At 47.1% G+C, this 16,807-nt stretch overlaps 1 protein-coding gene across 1 annotated transcript in view; it reads right to left on the minus strand.

The window, feature by feature from the left end:
• Positions 1–9,900: 9,900 nt before the first annotated feature.
• Positions 9,901–16,807, minus strand: part of LOC102505313 (uricase) — a 29,537-nt gene continuing 22,630 nt past the window's right edge. Inside the window, exons 6-8 of the mRNA XM_006190177.3 lie at positions 15,712–15,835; positions 13,117–13,200; positions 9,901–11,043 (exon numbers count right to left, since the gene is read on the minus strand). Coding sequence (XP_006190239.1) covers positions 10,969–11,043; positions 13,117–13,200; positions 15,712–15,835 — 283 coding nt within the window. The 3' untranslated portion in view covers positions 9,901–10,968. The remainder of the gene's footprint in view (positions 11,044–13,116; positions 13,201–15,711; positions 15,836–16,807) is intronic.

Genomic DNA, 16,807 nt, shown 5'->3' on the forward strand with positions numbered 1-16,807 from the left:
CACACAGTTATAAAGAATACTGGAGCTATGAACTCACAAGGGAAGGGGAAAGGACACTGGACTAGGGGTCAGGAGACCTGCGTTCTGGTCCTGGATCCACTACTGACATTATCTGCAAGACTTTGTACAAATCTCTTAAACCCTCCTGCTTCAACTGCCTCCCATGTAAAATAAACAAGTCCAACTAGAAGTTTATTTCAGCGCTCAGTGTCTTTCATTTTCTAAGAATCCAATTATTTGATTTATATGTGTCACTGTTTCTCTCCACCATTCAATTAAAACTCATAGCATTGTCAGCGTTTTTACGATGTCATTTCCATTTCATGAATATCCTATGGATTCAGTCTGATTATGATTCTCTCTCTGGCTGTGTCATGGGCTGGAAACAGCTGCTTTTCTTGAGAATTGTCAAGTTTGCTTATTTTACAACCCCATGGCTTTTGCTTCAAATTACTCTGATTTTAAACCCTTGGTGGAAGTACCTCCCCTCTACGAATAGGACCTCTACACGATCAGAGCCCAGAGTTGAGGGGGTGGGAAAGCACAGACTTCCCGAGGGCTCGCTGGGAATGCTGGTTAAGTGGGGTCACTTCTGTCTCACCCTTTGATTGACAGCCCCATGTGTTCTACTTTGGGGGGTATAAGAATCAAGTGTTTAGGGAATGCACTGCATCCTGGAGGGTGGTACCCCATCAGCACGTGGTATCATCTCCAAGCTGGAGCCTCAGTTGTGCCTTTAGACCATTCCATCACTCTATCAGGACAGCGGCTTCTGGGCAGTACAGTGTGTGATAAGACCATTTGCAAACTGCCACGTCTCCTTTGAAGTAGACGTTTGGTCCCTTGGTGTGGGTAATATTGTATGGCATTGTGCAAACCCTTGAGCTGTAATGCCGGCTGGACCCCCGTGGACAGAAAAGGCACACTCACACCTGTAATGCACATCAGTTCTTGTTTAGATGAGTCACTGCTCCTTTCAGAGTGAAAGGGATCCATGTATTCAATTTGCGGCCAAGTTGCTGGTGAGTCTCTCAAGGATTTGTGCTGTATCGAGTCTCACTGCGATATTGGTCTCTACCGCTAGAAAGTAGGATATTTGTCAGCAAGTTGTGGTACGTAATGAAAGCAGGATCCCATGCTTTTGGGCCCAGGCAGAGCCTCCATCCCTGCCACCATGACCACTCTATCAGGAGCTCACTGGGATTACCAATGACAGAGGCGAGGCCAGCTAACATCAACCGGCCAAGCCGTCTTGTCTGCCTGACTGGTCGGTGCCTCTTCCATGGCTGATGCCCTGTGGTGGGTATCATACAACACAAAAATACTCTCATTTAATGACCACTCCCACAGAGACCTGCACCCAGGTTTTAATTTACAAAGATGACTGAGTGACAACATGGAGATGTCAATGCCATTGAAAGATGAATTACCTGCAGTTCCTGAGGAAAGGGGGGCGTGCCATGCCATGCCATGCGGGGCCACAGGGGAGCATCAAGATCTGGCCAGGAGGCAGACGCAGAAGCTGGGGGGAAGCCTAGGTTTTGTTGGGGTGCCCACTGGAAAGGCAAAGCAGAGGAAGTAGGTTAGGGTTGGCTGGCTTGAATAATTCTGGCAGGTTTGGGGGCACAGGGGCTGTCTCTGCTGTCTGGTTCCTGGCCTTGGGTTGGCTTAGGGCAGGGGAAACACTGGCTTGGTGTATGCGAGTTCAAAAAGGAGGTGCTGGCCTTGCGTGTGAGACTCATGCTCCCAGGTAAGTTGTTTTCCATCTTTAATACCAGCTTACACTATGAGAGGGGCAGTCTCCCCCCAGGTCTGTAAGAGCCCCCAAGACGTCAAAACAGAAGATACAGAAAATTAAAAACATGATTAATACACACAGATCCATTCTACTTTCTACTCAGCAGCCTTCCAATCTTTCTCTCTCCAGAATCCTGACTAACCAATCAAGCTATTTGCCACTGCTCATGAGTTTATATATTTTCGTACCGAAAGCCACTTTTCTCCCCCCACACAAAGTAGATGACCCTTTTACGCATTCCCTAAAGCTTTACTCACTAGGAGGATTGCCCTTCACCACTGTCATTAGGAACGACCCTCTTCTTATGGCCGTGAGAGGTGAAGAACTAGTGATGGATAACATGGAGGTTGGGGCCATGCGCCTTTCTTGTGCCTCCAGCCTTAGTCGTGCCTAATCCTGGATCTATCATTTCCATCTGACAATGGATTGCTGCCAGGCCTGCCAGAGCCTAATACTTGACGCGTTTGATAGAAACCAGTTCATAATGAGCAGCTCCACGCATCAAGTCCCTTGTTGTCCCAAAGTCAGACGTTTGTCTTTACCAAGATCTAGGAACACACTGGAGTGACTAATTCTCCACTATAGATAGCATGGCCTTTCTCCAGAACCCTAGGAGTCTACCTTGTGATTTCCTTACTAGGGCTTCCCGTAAGCCACACGCAGTGTCTTCCCCAGTGAAAGGCACCTCTAATAGCACAGGGTCTGCTGATTCAGGAATGGTTGTACCCAGCCCAGACCCGCTGCAGCAACTTTTGCCGCTCTGGGCCCCACACAAAGCTGGAAACCTTTTCATCCAGTAAATGGGCTGGAGGAATGTTCAAATATTCCAGTGGAATATGATGCCCCTAAAACATGAGGAGACTACTAGGCACTGGGTTTTCTTCTTAGTGGTAGAAAGTCTGAAATGCAGTGATGTGTCCCCTGTTCAGGAGGGGATGTCCTGGAATGCCCCAGACTAGGGAATCACCGCCTATTTTCTGCACAGGGCCGGAGAGCAAACACTTCAGGCTTTGTGGCCAAATAGCCTGTTACAACTTCTCAACTCTGCCATCATAGCATGAAAGCAACCAGAAACAACATAAGAAAATGGCTATGGTTGCGTTCCAATAAAATTTTCATTTACAAAAACAGGTAGTGGGACAGATTCTGACCTAGACCACTGGGCTCCTAAAAACTTCACCAATATGGTGGGCCCGTGATGGATTTCTCTTCCATTCTCCAGAGAACAAGCATCACTTCTTGTTCTTCCAGTCCAGCTAACATATCATAGATACAATGGACCAATGTGAAGTTCTGTGGAATGTCCAGATGATGGTCCAAGTCTGGACTATCATGCAAATGGCAAGAGAGTTAACATGGTCCTAGGGCAAAGCCATAAATGTGTACAATGATCAACCCCATGTGAATGGAAACCAACCATTTTTCCTCCTTGATTTGAAAGTCTGATGGGTTTTATCCCATCAGCACCCTCAGAATCAAGTCCCCTGTGTATCTCCCAGCTCCTGTATATACTGACTGAGTCTTTGCCACTCTTTTGGCCCATAGTCCCTTTCCTCCGTTAGCAGGCCCAGCATGTCTCTGGCTGGTTTACAATGTGACTTGATCCTATTTATAGGTCTGGTAGCCAGGAGGGGAGGTGGGGATAGATCCCAAGGGGGCATGTGTTTCCTAGCTAGGCAGAAGCCTCTGTGTTGTCCTCAAGCAAGGGGGCCAGTGCTAGCTTTTAACAGGAAGGAACAGGCCACCTCTGCAGGCCCAGAGAATCCAGGGAAATCTGAGGATTCAAGATTTCAGGTGCCTCAGTCAGGATCCTAGCCTTGGGGTGACAGGCCTGTCCAGGTTGAAAATTCGATCTTTCTCAGAGCTCTGCTTTTCTTAGTTAAGTCCTGGGCCCACCCCTAACTTTGGTTTGCCGCCTGGCTGGAGAGTCTCCATTTGCTGCCGAGGAGTCCCTCTTGCTTTCACACGCTGCCTTACTGATGCTGGTTGTTAATCATCCTCAGCTTTTCATTGCCTTGATGCACTAGTGGTCCCCAGCCACACCCACCCCAATTCCATAGTCCTTAGAGTCATTTTCCCCAAACCTCTCAAGCATCTGAGAAATTGTCCCTGCCAGTATAGTCCCTTCCTCTAGTATCTTATCCCGATTCAACTTCTGGTAAAAGTTTTAACAGTTGTATGACTACAACACTGCAGGGGCTCATTGCTAGCAGGCCAATGGGTGGTCCAGCTCCTAAAATCCCATTTCAAAGTCCCCTTCCTGTAACTACTCCTGGTATCACAGATGTGGCCGTGAAAAACATATGAGACCCTGAGATTTTCATGCAGGAGGTTTGTGAGGAGTGCTCGGGAACAATGCCTGTGAGCAGTGAGGGAGCAGGAGAGGGCAGAGGGAGAATTTGAACTGTGATGCAGTTGCAGCGGAGGCCTCAGCCAGTCAGGAGCTGTGGAGCTGGAATGTCCCAGATGGATTGTCCCAGCTGAGGTGAGACGGTCAGGACTCCATCTCCCACACTGACTAGCCCTAGATCTGAGCTGCTCCCGGGGAGTGGGTGTAAACTTGGGTGAGACAGCCTCCTCAGTCAAGGGCAATTCCTGCAGAGAGACCCAACTGTAAGGCATTCGTGGCCAACACTTCTGGCATCTGAGTGGTTTGGTTCCAGGAGAGACCTGGGTGGGTAATGCCCCACAGCATATTTGACAGGAGCTTACTCACCCACTTTGGGTTCATGGGGGAAACATCGCCACACACTGAAGACAGCAGAGCAAAGGAGACGGGAGCCTGAGTTGCCAAGTCAATCCCAGGAGAGCCGATCTCTAAACTTCTTAAAGATAACTTTTCAGTTTAAGGCACTAAGGTATTCAGTTGCTTGCAACAAAAAGCATTCTAACCCACGCATGCATTATCTCAGTCAATCCTCAGTTACTCTGAAGTAGATATTATTCCCACTTCAAAATTAGAATTAAAGTTTAGGGTAACTTGCCCTAGGACACACAGCCAAAACTTGGTGGAGCTCAATCTAAAACTTCACACTATCTAGACCCAAAGTCCATGCTCTTTACCATTCATGTGGCCAAACCAGAAAGCGAGATGTGACATCCCAGATCTGAAATAGTAGTCTGTGTGTAGCTAGAAGTCCAATATGTACAGAAGAGCTGTCCTCAAGAAGCTCAGTCCCGGGTGGTGGCCCTCAGATCCTGTGTCCACATCCTAACCGCCAGAACCTGTAAGTGTGATCTTAAAAATGTGGGGGAAAAGGTCTTTGTAGATGTCCTTAAGTTAAGAGTCTTGAGATGATGAGATCACCTTGGGTCATCTGTGTGGCCTCTAAATCCAAGACAAGTGTCCTTATAAGGGGGAGAAGGAAGAGGCCGTTTGATCACGGAAGCAGAGCTTGGAGTGATGCGGCCACAAGCCAAGGAGTCCCTGAAGGTACCCAAAGCTGGAAGAGCAAGAACAGCATCTCCTAGCACCTCTACAGGGAGCACACCTTCGTTCTTGGCCTCCAGAACAGTGAGGGAGGACGTTTCTATTGTTACACGCCACCGAGTTTGCGTTACTTTGTGACAGCAGCCTCAGGGAACTAATATATGTAGGATCCTTCTCTTACTCTAAATACACTTATTTCCCTTTCTCATATAAAAGGTAATCCCTACGCCTTCCATGTTTAGTTGAAAATATTCCTTGGGCAGTAAATTTCTAGTGGAATTCATTAAGGATAGAGAGTTACGCTACTTTCTTAGCAGACGTTGAGCATCTGTAGAGACGTGAATGAACAGTTTCCTGGAAAGAAGGTCCATAGCCTTTATATTTACAGTAGGTTCGCTCTCCATAGGCTTTAAAGAACTTTAAGAATTTCTGAGAGTCTGGGCAAATGGGAGAATGAGAGGCACCTGAGCATTGAGAGAAATTAAGAACAAAGACTATGAAAAATAAGATGAAGTTGCCAACATTTGGAAGAATCCAGTGTGATTAGAAAACTAGAAATCTTATCGTCTTGAGAAATGAGCTTTGGTTTTCTCACACATGCAGCGAGGAAGCAGGAGCCACGTTTTACAAAGAAGACTGCAAAAGGCAAACTCCAGACAGCCCCATGTCCGAAGGAAAAGGACTCTTCTTTCTGGATTGAGGGTTAAGAGTTTGGAGAGAAATTCAGATTTCTGTAGTTAAATCTTGCAGGTGATTGAAAAAGGTAAATTCTGTGTCAACGACAAATAAGTGAAACTCTGTCTCAGGAGTTATTTCTGTTACACGGAGGGGGTTGTGCAGAAGGGGAGAAAAAGCAGGTTACTAGAAGAGAAGAATGCCATGGTAAAAGGAAAAGGATGGGACATTTTCTGAACCTGTCTCTCCGGAAAGTTACAAGAGGAAATTTAGAGGATTTGGAATAAGTCTTAGCCAGATTCTTGGCTGCTAAGATCACAAGCCCCGTATGACAGCTGCTCCTCCGAGAAGCATGCAGACTGCCTCCCAGGCAGCGAATGAGCCAGAATCAGCTGCTTCATTCCCCTGTGAAAGTTACTTGAGGGGCTGGGGTAAAAATGGGGAGACAAGAGGGAGAAGTGTCGCGAGAGCAGCTCTGCTTCCCCCAAAAATTGGGAGACAGTCCACGTGGCCTTCAATGAGGAAGTCACAAAGCGATCTGACATGGGTTACCCCGCAGGTGTTTAGAGTTCAGGCCGGCCTGCCCCTCTGAAAGGAGTGGGTGAGACGGGAAGCCTGGTCTTCAGGCTGTAGTTTGCCATATTAAACACAAGAAGTTACCTGTTGGGCTGCACCCTGCAGGCCTGCAAGCCTTGTAGTTACCCAGCCTGGAGACTGAGGAAAGAGCCTGGAGGCAACGGTGACAGGGAGGTCAGTGGCTTACTGAATCCGACACAGACGGTCCTGAAGTGGAAACAGAAACAAGCCAAAAAAAGCCCCTGAGGGCTCTGGAGTGACACCCCAGCATTCCCAGCAGACACAGGTAGGACACAGCAACCTCTGATACTTGGGGGAGGAGGAGGCTACCATTTATGGGGGAACTGACGTCAGGTTGGCCCATCATCCCCAGGGAGCCCGGCAGCTGGGGCAGGGGCGGCACACAGGCACTTACTGACCCTCACGTGAGTGAGGCAGGGGCTGGTGGAGCAGGCGCTGAGCAGAGGGCGAGAGAACAGCCCCCTGGAGTGGCCTGACCACACACTCGACCCCTCTGCACCCTGCACGGCCCTTACGGTCTTGGTCCGCCCCCTTCTGCGATCCCCCTGGGGTCCGCTGTGTTGAGGGGCACCACAGCCAAGCACCACAACTAACACAGACGCCCACAGCTAAGAGCACCCGGAGGAAGCCAGGCGCTTGTCGGGCAGCTTTACCTGGGCGTCCCGAGAACGACATCTACTGGGACGTCGGCGCCTCACTGCAGACCCAGCAGTCGACTTGCTTCCAAGTGAGGCCGCCGTTGTCGGCACAGATTCCTACCGGCCGCTTAGACTAGGGACGAAATGCAAGACGTCCAACAGGCGCCCGCAGGAAAGAGCACGACCGTTAATCAGAATGCAGGCGGCAGCAGCAGCACTCTGAGATGACCCCGCCTGCCCGTGGGTTCTGTCCTGACCTGTAGAGCTAAACCTCCCTTCCACGCTCCGTCTCCGTAGCCGGTGCTGAACGCCGGCGAGGTGTGTAAACGCAGACCAGGAGGTTAACGTAACGGTGGCTCTACCAGTGGGAGGCCCCAGTACATCACCTTTGTAGTCTCAGGTGCGCAGAGTAGAAGACAGGTGACGTTTGTAATCCCTTTCTAACCCTGTTCCCCACAAGGCAGCAAACCCAAACTGCAGGGCCATTTTATGATGTGTCCCCTGAGGGTAGGTCCTGGGCAGGGGCAAAAGGGAGCTATTGTCCCGGCCAATAGTTGGCAGCAGTCCTTCCATGGCCGACAGTTGGCCTCAGATGCCGTGGACTAGTTCATCTGGGCGAACAGGGCGCAGGCAATGGGACGATCGCTCCTGGGATGTGTCCACGTGTTGAGAGCCTTCACTGCTGAAGTGCCCGCTTGTCCTTCCCGCTAGCTCAGCAGTGGTGGGTTGTAAGGCAGGTAGAAAGGCCAGTGTTCGCCATCTTTATCAGCCCATTCCTGAACTTTACGGCCGGCAGTGTGGGTTCCTTGTTCACTACAGATTTTCATGGGGGTCCCGTATGTCACACATAGCTGTTCTGGACCTCAGCAGTGGCTTTTTTGTGTCGCACAAATCGGGAAGGCCTCTTACACTGTCTCCCACCCGTTGTAAGGCTCTGTAGGCCGCACACAGCTGTGTCTCCATCACACTGTGTACTCGCTCTGCCCCCGCCCACAGCTGGGACCAGAAGCCCGAGGGCCCTCTTTTCCTTTGCCACAGGCCCCAACCAAACCCTTCCAGGTGACTGGCCACATCCAGTTCACAGGCCTGTCCCTGAGTTAATATCCCGAAAGCCTGTGTCACAGGCCTATTGCTCAGGGGTGGTGCGTGAGGGATACGCTTGCCTTACCCCATCAGGTAACACCCACGTATTTGATAACCAGGTCCTTGCATTTTGTCTGTGTTCACCAGCCATCCCTGTGCGGGTGGTGAACCATGAGCAGGGGGCTGCTACTTTTAAACTGGAAAGAGACTCTGAGGTTAAGCAAATGCCATTAATGTAAGGGAAGAGAAAGACACCTCTCATGGGGGTCAGCGGCCACAGGGCCCCTCATGCCAGTGGGCGGCCTCCTCTGATCACGCCTACAACTATCCTTTCCTGTCCTTCTGTCCCAGCATCTCCGCGCTCCTGGGAGGTTCCTTGGCCTCACCAGTTGTTGGGCTACACCCTACGGGCCTGCAAGCCTTGTAGTTGCCCAGATTCGAGATGTTAGAACCTGGAGGCAGCGGTTTACTGGACAGGGGCCCTTACGTGTCTAAAACAAAGGGTCCTGGAGCAACGCCCCCAGCGTGCCCGGCACGCAGGACGTGGCAGCGGTCTTCACTACTTGTGGGAGGAGACTGCCATTTATAGGCGGGATTGACGTCAGGTTAACTCATCAGCTACCAGGGGAAACCAGCAGCTGGGGCGGGGGCAAGCACGTAGGCACTTACTGATTAAGCCCCTTGATTAAGAGGACTGCATAGTCGCGTGAGTGAGGAAGGGACTGGTCAAGCAGAGGATGAGCAGAGAGCAAGAGAACAGCCATCTTGAGTGGTCTGACCACACAACATCCTTCACAAAACAGGAACCCGGTCCTTGAAATTTTCACAGACCACAGGCTTTCCTGCCCCATATCTGGGGTATAACATCCAATAGCTCATTTGCAACTAATTATGATAAATGTTTTAAGAGCTCAGGAGAAGCAAAATGCATGTATGTATAAAACAGGCCACAGTTTCTAAGAATTCTTCTCTTCTCTGAAGCAAATACAGTGTTTCTAAAGTTTATATGACCAAAAAGAATATCAAGTAAAAAAGGTCTAATTAAGTTTTTTGTTTTTCTTATTTGCTTTTTTAAAGGAAAAAACCATGTTAGGTTCTAAATTCCTCTTTGCACAGAATTATCGGATCAGGAGAGGAATAAAATGTTCTAGCCACTGGCCATGCGAGTTACACGATGTAGAGGCACATTGTGTAACGGGCGTATTCAGCATAGCACACTCTCCTTATCAGGCATGCTTCTGCATCCTTCTTATCTCGTGTTCTGTGCAAGCAGGCAGCAGCTTGTGGAGGCCTGCAGCACCTTCTAGGGTTCACCTCTCTCAGGCCTCCCATCTCTCATCTCACCCACAAAGTTCGATGATGACTTTCCACTTATGTCTAATAACATATGAAAAGACGGCAGGATATTTCCTTTAACAAACACATACAGAAATGTCTATGTACCAGGCACAAATGCTACCATAGGTCTTTTCAAACATTAATTCATTTAATCCTCAAAGATACCTGTGAGGTAGGTTCTATTTTCACCTCCGTTTTAAGATGAGAAATCTCATCACAGAGCTAGTAAGAGATGGAGCCAGGACTCACATGAGTTTGCACAATCAAAATGGCATCCTGCCCCCTGAAGGAGTCGTATTACAAAGGTGAATGCAGAATTATCAAATAATATTAAGTACTTATATGTAAGTATTTATAAAAATGGAGACAAAAATTTTATTAATGGAGTTTTTTAATGGAGGAAGGTCATCTGAATGTTCATGTAGACAAGTTTTCATCATGGGCTTCTAAAATTTTAGTTTATGGAGATTTATGGTATATACACAACAGTAGTGTTAGTTCATTGATGTAAAGATAATCACCACTCAAAACTACATATATCTTTAAATCATCAATTATATTTAGTTCTTGATTACAAAGTAATAAATGCTCATATCTGAAAGATTCAGAAAACCACATGGCAAAAAAAAAATCATTTACGGTCCCACCATCCAAAACCATCATTGCTGATTGTTGTATTGCTACATATATACATATATATATACAGTCATCCATCCAGGTACTAGCAATTCATAAATGTGGCTCTTTGTGCCAAAGTGATAAAAATGAAAACAATTTACTTTTTTTTCAGTGCCTTGCTGTATACTATTCTCTAAGGGTTGTAAAAGCCATAAAAGCAATACATGAAGATTATAAAAGTTCTTTAAGAGTAGAAATAAACTCCTAATGACACTTATGCTAGAGCATTCTTAAGAACTCAAATATTCAATCTAATTGAAATCACAATGGTAATATTTTTCAAAGTATGATTTTATCATTACATTTTCTGCATTACTAAGGAGCAAGTTTTAGCATTAGTGGGATGAAAGCAATGCTTGCTTCTTAAACTTGTGTACAAATTAACACATCACCATTGATTGATGATTATCTTCTTAATAAATGGATTCTAAAGCTTCTCTGAGATAGGAAGGCACAAGACAACTAAAATGAAATATTGATTTATGATTATTCTAATACTGCTCAGCATTTGTGAAGAAAACTGTATCCATAAAGCATGGTATAATTACTAATCATAAAACACTTTGCTGGGCTAGATGAAGAATTCTTTCATACAGGAGGAAAACACATTAGCACCATGAATCAACATACTAGATTGAAAATCTGCATGGCTACACACCATGATTTCCAGCATTACAACTGGCTCGCTGAAAGCCTCAACTAATCATGGACTCCCACTGGTGGCCACGATGTCACAGCTTCGAAGTCGGCTTCCTCTTGAGTTTACCAGTAATTCTGCCGTATGGATTGTCTAATGGTAGGAAGACCTATAGAAAAGCCACGTGGTAACTTCAGAGGCACTAGAACAGACCTCTCCTTTTTACTACGAATCACTATTAAATTGACAACAAAAACAACTTGTTAAACAGGAAAATATGTAGGCTCTCCAGTAGTTACTCCAAGCAAAGCAATGCCTATTTTCCTGGCAATAGTTGAGCGATGAGGTGATTTTTCAGAACATTAAGGAGTTTTTTGAAAAATTTACATCATTGAGATATAAATGTTTCTCAAATGCATTACACATCCCTGCTTTTTAAATAGGAGTCGTGAGCATGATTTGGCCTTTGCTTGATGACTTGCTTCGAGCGTCCATCATCGGCCAGTGCCGTAACACTGCTGTGCCCTCTTAGCCCCGTGCTAAGTGGCTCCAGACGGCTGTGCATTCAGAGTTCTTCTGTCCTCCCATCACGTCATTGGTCACTTCTCTGCTGTTTTCAGTGTGACCTGACTCCCTGCTTCTCACATGTTGACTTTACTTTGTACACACCTGCTGGGTGAGGGCCTGGGTGTGAGTGCCTCCAACTATCCCCAAAGTGCGGACACAGACATGGGGACAGTTTCTTTAGCCACCTGTGTGTCTTTATGTGGAGCCCTGGCCCCTTTCTGCCTCCAGGTCTCCAGCTGAGTTCTAGGAGGAAGCTTTGAGTGTGATTTCTTAGAGCAGAAGACACTGTGGCCTCAGTCCACATCTTTGAGCTAGGCCAGTGCAGGCCTGAGGTGTCGGGGGGCCCTGGGAGACACTCTCTCTCTGTCAGGGGTCTGGGAGCCTGACCCATTCTCTGTTTGGGGTCCATTTGTTTCACGTTTGTTGAACATGGCCCGGTCCCTCCCCTGTCCTTGAGAAAGTAATCCTTTAAAAAAGGCTTTACATTCAAGTTAGTGGCATTCTGGGAACCAACGTCCTTCCTTCCTCTGAAGTACATAGTCCTGCCCTCCTTTCAGCTGAAGGACAGCGAGTGGGACCAAGGCTGCCCTCCTCTGCAAGTCAGGGCCTCTTTCAGGTATCCCAGGCACCCAAGCATGGCCTTAGTCACCCAGCACTGCTCCCCAGGCCCCGCCTACAGCTGTAGTGGTGCAGAGCCTGATGGAGCCATCAACACTGCGCAGAACAGAGACAGGGCACCTGACCAGAGGGGCGTGGCAAATAAGGCTCCTGGGTCAGCAGGCTCAGAATGTAGGACCTTCGGGACACCTTCCTTGGCCTTTGTCCCCAAAAGGGAATGATTCTACCTACGGCAGCAGAGCCATGGTAATAGATGGCCCTTCCCCACCTCACTCTCCCTACACACTAAAAGCAGCCAGGAAAATGGTGTGTTTTTTTTTTTGTTTATTGTGTTTTTAACCATTCTAGAAGCCTGTGGAAAGATGGGTCCAATAGAGAAATCCTGCCATTCTGAGAGTGGTCCAAGTGGGGAGGGACAGTTCTAATCTCCCAGGACTGACCACAGGACTGACCACAAGCTGCCTGTTGGGACTTCAGGCTGTCAAGTCAGACACGCTGATGTGGTTTAACTTTCTGCCATGGCTAAAGACAAGTCAGGGTAAGCACTTTTTCCAAGGCAAGGTTTCCTTTCAAAAAATTAACTTCCTCATCTTGCCTTCTGTAATTGCAATTAGAAACACAAATACCATGCAGTGTATACTGTATGCTACTTAAATCAACCAAAAGTTAGGGATGATGGAAAAAAATGAAAATAGAATGTTTTTCCCTCTGCATTGCCTCATGACGGAAGAATGACGACGCTGTGACCCTCTGTGGCACTTCTCGGAGAAGCAGGTCTCAGAGCTGTTTGGGCACACTCTGTTCTTTCTTTGTCTTTTACTCTGCAACTTCCAACCCTCCTCTATAAGCATTCATCCATTTCTAGGGTACTCCAGCCTCAGATACTGAAAGGCCAGCGTCTAAGAGCCCTCTAATCAGTGGCAGCTGTAAATAGTCCAAAAGCAACAGCTGTTAAAAGAGTTGTGGCAGGGACCCCAAGTTTAGAAAGAGGGGTTAAGGGAGTGGGGGAGGGGAGAAACGTGCTTTTTAAATGGAAACATTTTTCAGGTTCTCTTACCTCTTCCTTGTTGATCAGTCCCATTTTGGACATGTCAATTTCAACGTAGTGAATGTTTGGCAGGCTGAGTTCCACATCTTCTATCTGGAATCCACAACAATATGTATCACACTGGGCAACTCTGTCTCTCATTCCCCCCGCTCTAACCCCCAGCTACCCACTAGCTCATTACTCAGATGCCACCTCCGTCTCCGAGACGCACTCTGGTGTTCCTCTGCTGCTTGACCCTGTTCTCTCCTGCTAGTACTATTATTAAGTGATGGACCCACTCTCCTTGCCTCTGTTTGTGGAATCTGTTTCTCAGAAAAGTCAGATCTCCTTGGGTCAGAAACCTGGGAGATCTGCAGCATCCAACCGGCTTCCTGGTGCTGGCCTGTCAATCTCTTAAATTCCCTCTCAGCCCATTCCCTCCCCTCCAGGCCTGTCCCTAACATTTACACGCCTGGAAGAAGAGTATTGTGGAGGCCCCCATACCAGATATTTAAAGATTTAAAAGCTATGAATCAAGCTAAAATACTTTTAAGTGAAGTTCTGTCCCTCTAACTTGACAAATACTCCTTCAGAACAATCTGGAAGGCCAGGATCTAGTTTAAAACTCTCTGACTCCTTGCAGCATCACACCAGGACACAGCAGCATGGGAAGAGCCAGCCCCCAGCCCCTGGCCCATCCCATCTTCTGTCTTGGACTCGTGTGGGTTGATACCCCAGCTTGCATGTCAAGTCTCATCCATTCCTCTGACAAACACCTGCCCTTTGCTTACTCTAAGGCTTAAAGGTATACTGATGGCCTGCCCTGCTCTTCAGGGGGTAGAGCTGGGGAAGAGGTCTGCACAAGTTCTAGAAGTAGTCTCAGGGTTAGCTGGGCATGAAATTCTGGGATGCAAATATCAAGAGAATGGTCTAGAAGGGAAAGCATGGGCTAATGAAGTGTTGGTTGCCTTGGCCTCACCGACTCCTTGTCCAGTGGAGAGAGGCAGTAGCCAGTGCAAGGCCTGAACGGGGCCTCTAGGCCATGGCGGGGGTCCCTCCTGCTGGGTCTAAGGACGGCCCCGCTCCTCTCCATCCCATCATGGCTTTCGTCCAGGCCCTCCTTGCCAGTTTTCTGCAACAACCTCCCAGCAGGTCTCCTTGTCTGTGGCCCATCATGCTGTCACACGCCTTTCATTCATGAGTGGTCTTTCTTATTAAGTACAAACCCAGTAGTGCCGCACCTTGCTTAGACCCCTCAGTGGCTCCAAAGAGTTTTCAGAATAAAACAGCCTATAAAGAAGCCCACAAACGCCCTCCTGCTCTGTTTCTGGCCTCATCTCTAGGCACATGGAAGGAATTTCACTCCTGGAGCGTCCCATGTGCAGACCCTCCACAGCAAAGGACTTTTCCATGCTGCCTCCTGTCTCCATGCCTACCCCCTCCCTCGCCCTCAGTGTAAACCCAGAACCCCTGCTTGGCCCTTCAGACCCAAATACCTCTCCCTCCAGAAAGCCTGGCTGGCCCCATCCCCTATATTGGAGTTAGGCACCTTCCTCTGAATTTCCATAATATTCTTTTTTTTTTTTAATTCCAGAGTTATTTATTTATTTTAGTTGAAGTATAGTCAGTTTATAATGCTGTGTCCATTTCTGGTGCACAGCATAATGTTTCAGTCATGCATGTATTACTTTTCACATTCTTTTTCATTTTCATTATAGGTGACTACAAGATATTGAATATAGTTCCCTGTGCTGTATAGTATCAACTTATTGTTTATCTATTTTATATATAGAAGTTAATATCTGCAAATCTCAAACTTCCAATTTATCCCTCCCCCCACCTTCCCCGTTGGTAACCATAAGTTGTTTTCTATTGCTGTGAGTCTGTTTCTGATTTGCAAACAAGTTCATTTGGGTCTTTTTTTTAGATTCCACATATGAGTGACATCACATGGTATTTTTCTTTCTCTTTCTGGCTTACTTCACTTGGAATGATGATCTCCAGGTCTAACCATGTTGCTGCAAATGGCATTATTTTATTTCTTTTGTATATATACACAATGGAATACTATTCAGCCATAAAAACGAATTTCCATAATATTCTGTTCTCTATTGAATCGTTAGTTTACTTACTTTCTTCTTTCACTGAATGATGAACTCTTTGAGGGTAGGGACCTTGTCTAATTTACCTCTGATTTCCTCATGTGCTGACAGAGACATAACAGTCATTCAATATCAAACGGGTGGAAGGACGGATGGATGGAATCGCTCTACATCTATCCTTCAGTCTCTGGCTCTCCTGAAACCCAGGCCCTTGGGATAATTACCCCTCCTTCAGGGCATGCAAGTGTCCTAGATATAAAACTTAAATTGTAGCAAGTTGAAGAGGCTTAGAATTTTCAACAGAACTACAGAAATACAGCAGTGGCCTGTGTTTTCAGGTTGCACAGATTTTTTTCCATTTTTTTCCTCTCTTCTCACTAGCTATAACTAGCTTTTGAACAACAACAGATGTCATTTTTCATGTGTCTTCCACTTTCTTATTTTAACTCTCAACTCCTTCTCAGAGCTGACAGGAGACACAACAAACTCTCTCAGGCCTCAGAGGGCAAGTGACAAGCCGTACCTCAGGGATCTGGCTCAGGGAGAGCATCTGGATGTCACAGAGGGTCCTCTGGACAGAGGGCGAGTACTCGCCTCTGTCAAAGGGTCCAGCAAACTTCTTCAGGATAATGTCCCTCATAGTGTCCCTAAAACACAAAAAGAGAATTCAGGATAATGTCCCTCATAGTGTCCCTAAAACACAAAAAGAGAACGGTGGGCTCTCACAGGGTGGCCTTTTGGGAATGTATTAGGAAGCTAATACATGACCTTTCTGTCTCTCAGAAAACAATTTTATTGCTGGCTTTAGAAAGAATTAGAATCTTAAAATACAAACAAAAACAAAAAACCCACCCCAAACACCTCACTTCCCATTTCCCCGTGCACGTGCACTTCCCCCTGCACGCGCGCACACACAGACACAAACACACACCATTCAACAGACATAACTACAGCTGCCTTCAAAGCCTGGCCCCGGGCTCAGTGGGCCTTCCAGGGTAGACTCCCTCCACGTTTGAAGACCTTACGAAGAGGACTTCCTGGTGCTCTAACCTTCCTCCCGCTCAGTCACTTCTTTGAACTGTTGCATTTTCAGGGGTTTTCCTGTGCCAGGCTCTGTGCTGAGTATTTTATATGATTACTTCATTAAATTCTCTCAATATAGTCAAGGCAGCAGTATTATTACCCCCAATTTAGAGGAGAGAAATCTGAGCTTACAAGTTAAATGATCCACTCAAGTCCCTCCCTTTAGTGAGAGGCCCGACAGGTACCCTGACTGACTCAGTTTCGTGTTCTTTTCAACACAAATACATGAGGTGGCTGCCCGTGGGGAACACGTGAACAAAGGGGGGAAAGTGATTGAGGTGAGGTTCTCTTTAAGCATCTCCAACCTATCACATAATAAAAGGAACAGAGCAAAATGATAGCAATGGGGGGAAGCTACCAGGGGGCAGATTCTGGCTCATCGTAGGGTCGAAATTTCTAACAACTGGAGTGTCGGCAAAGGAACGAGATAGGAGAAAGCAAACTCTGGGAATTCAGAGGCCTAATTACTGCTTGTCAAGGATGTTAAAGTAGCCATACTTTTACGTTGTTAGAGCATTTGTCATTTATAAAGTGCT

This window comes from Camelus ferus, chromosome 13, assembly GCF_009834535.1.
Source record: "Camelus ferus isolate YT-003-E chromosome 13, BCGSAC_Cfer_1.0, whole genome shotgun sequence".
Lineage (NCBI taxonomy): Eukaryota > Metazoa > Chordata > Mammalia > Artiodactyla > Camelidae > Camelus > Camelus ferus.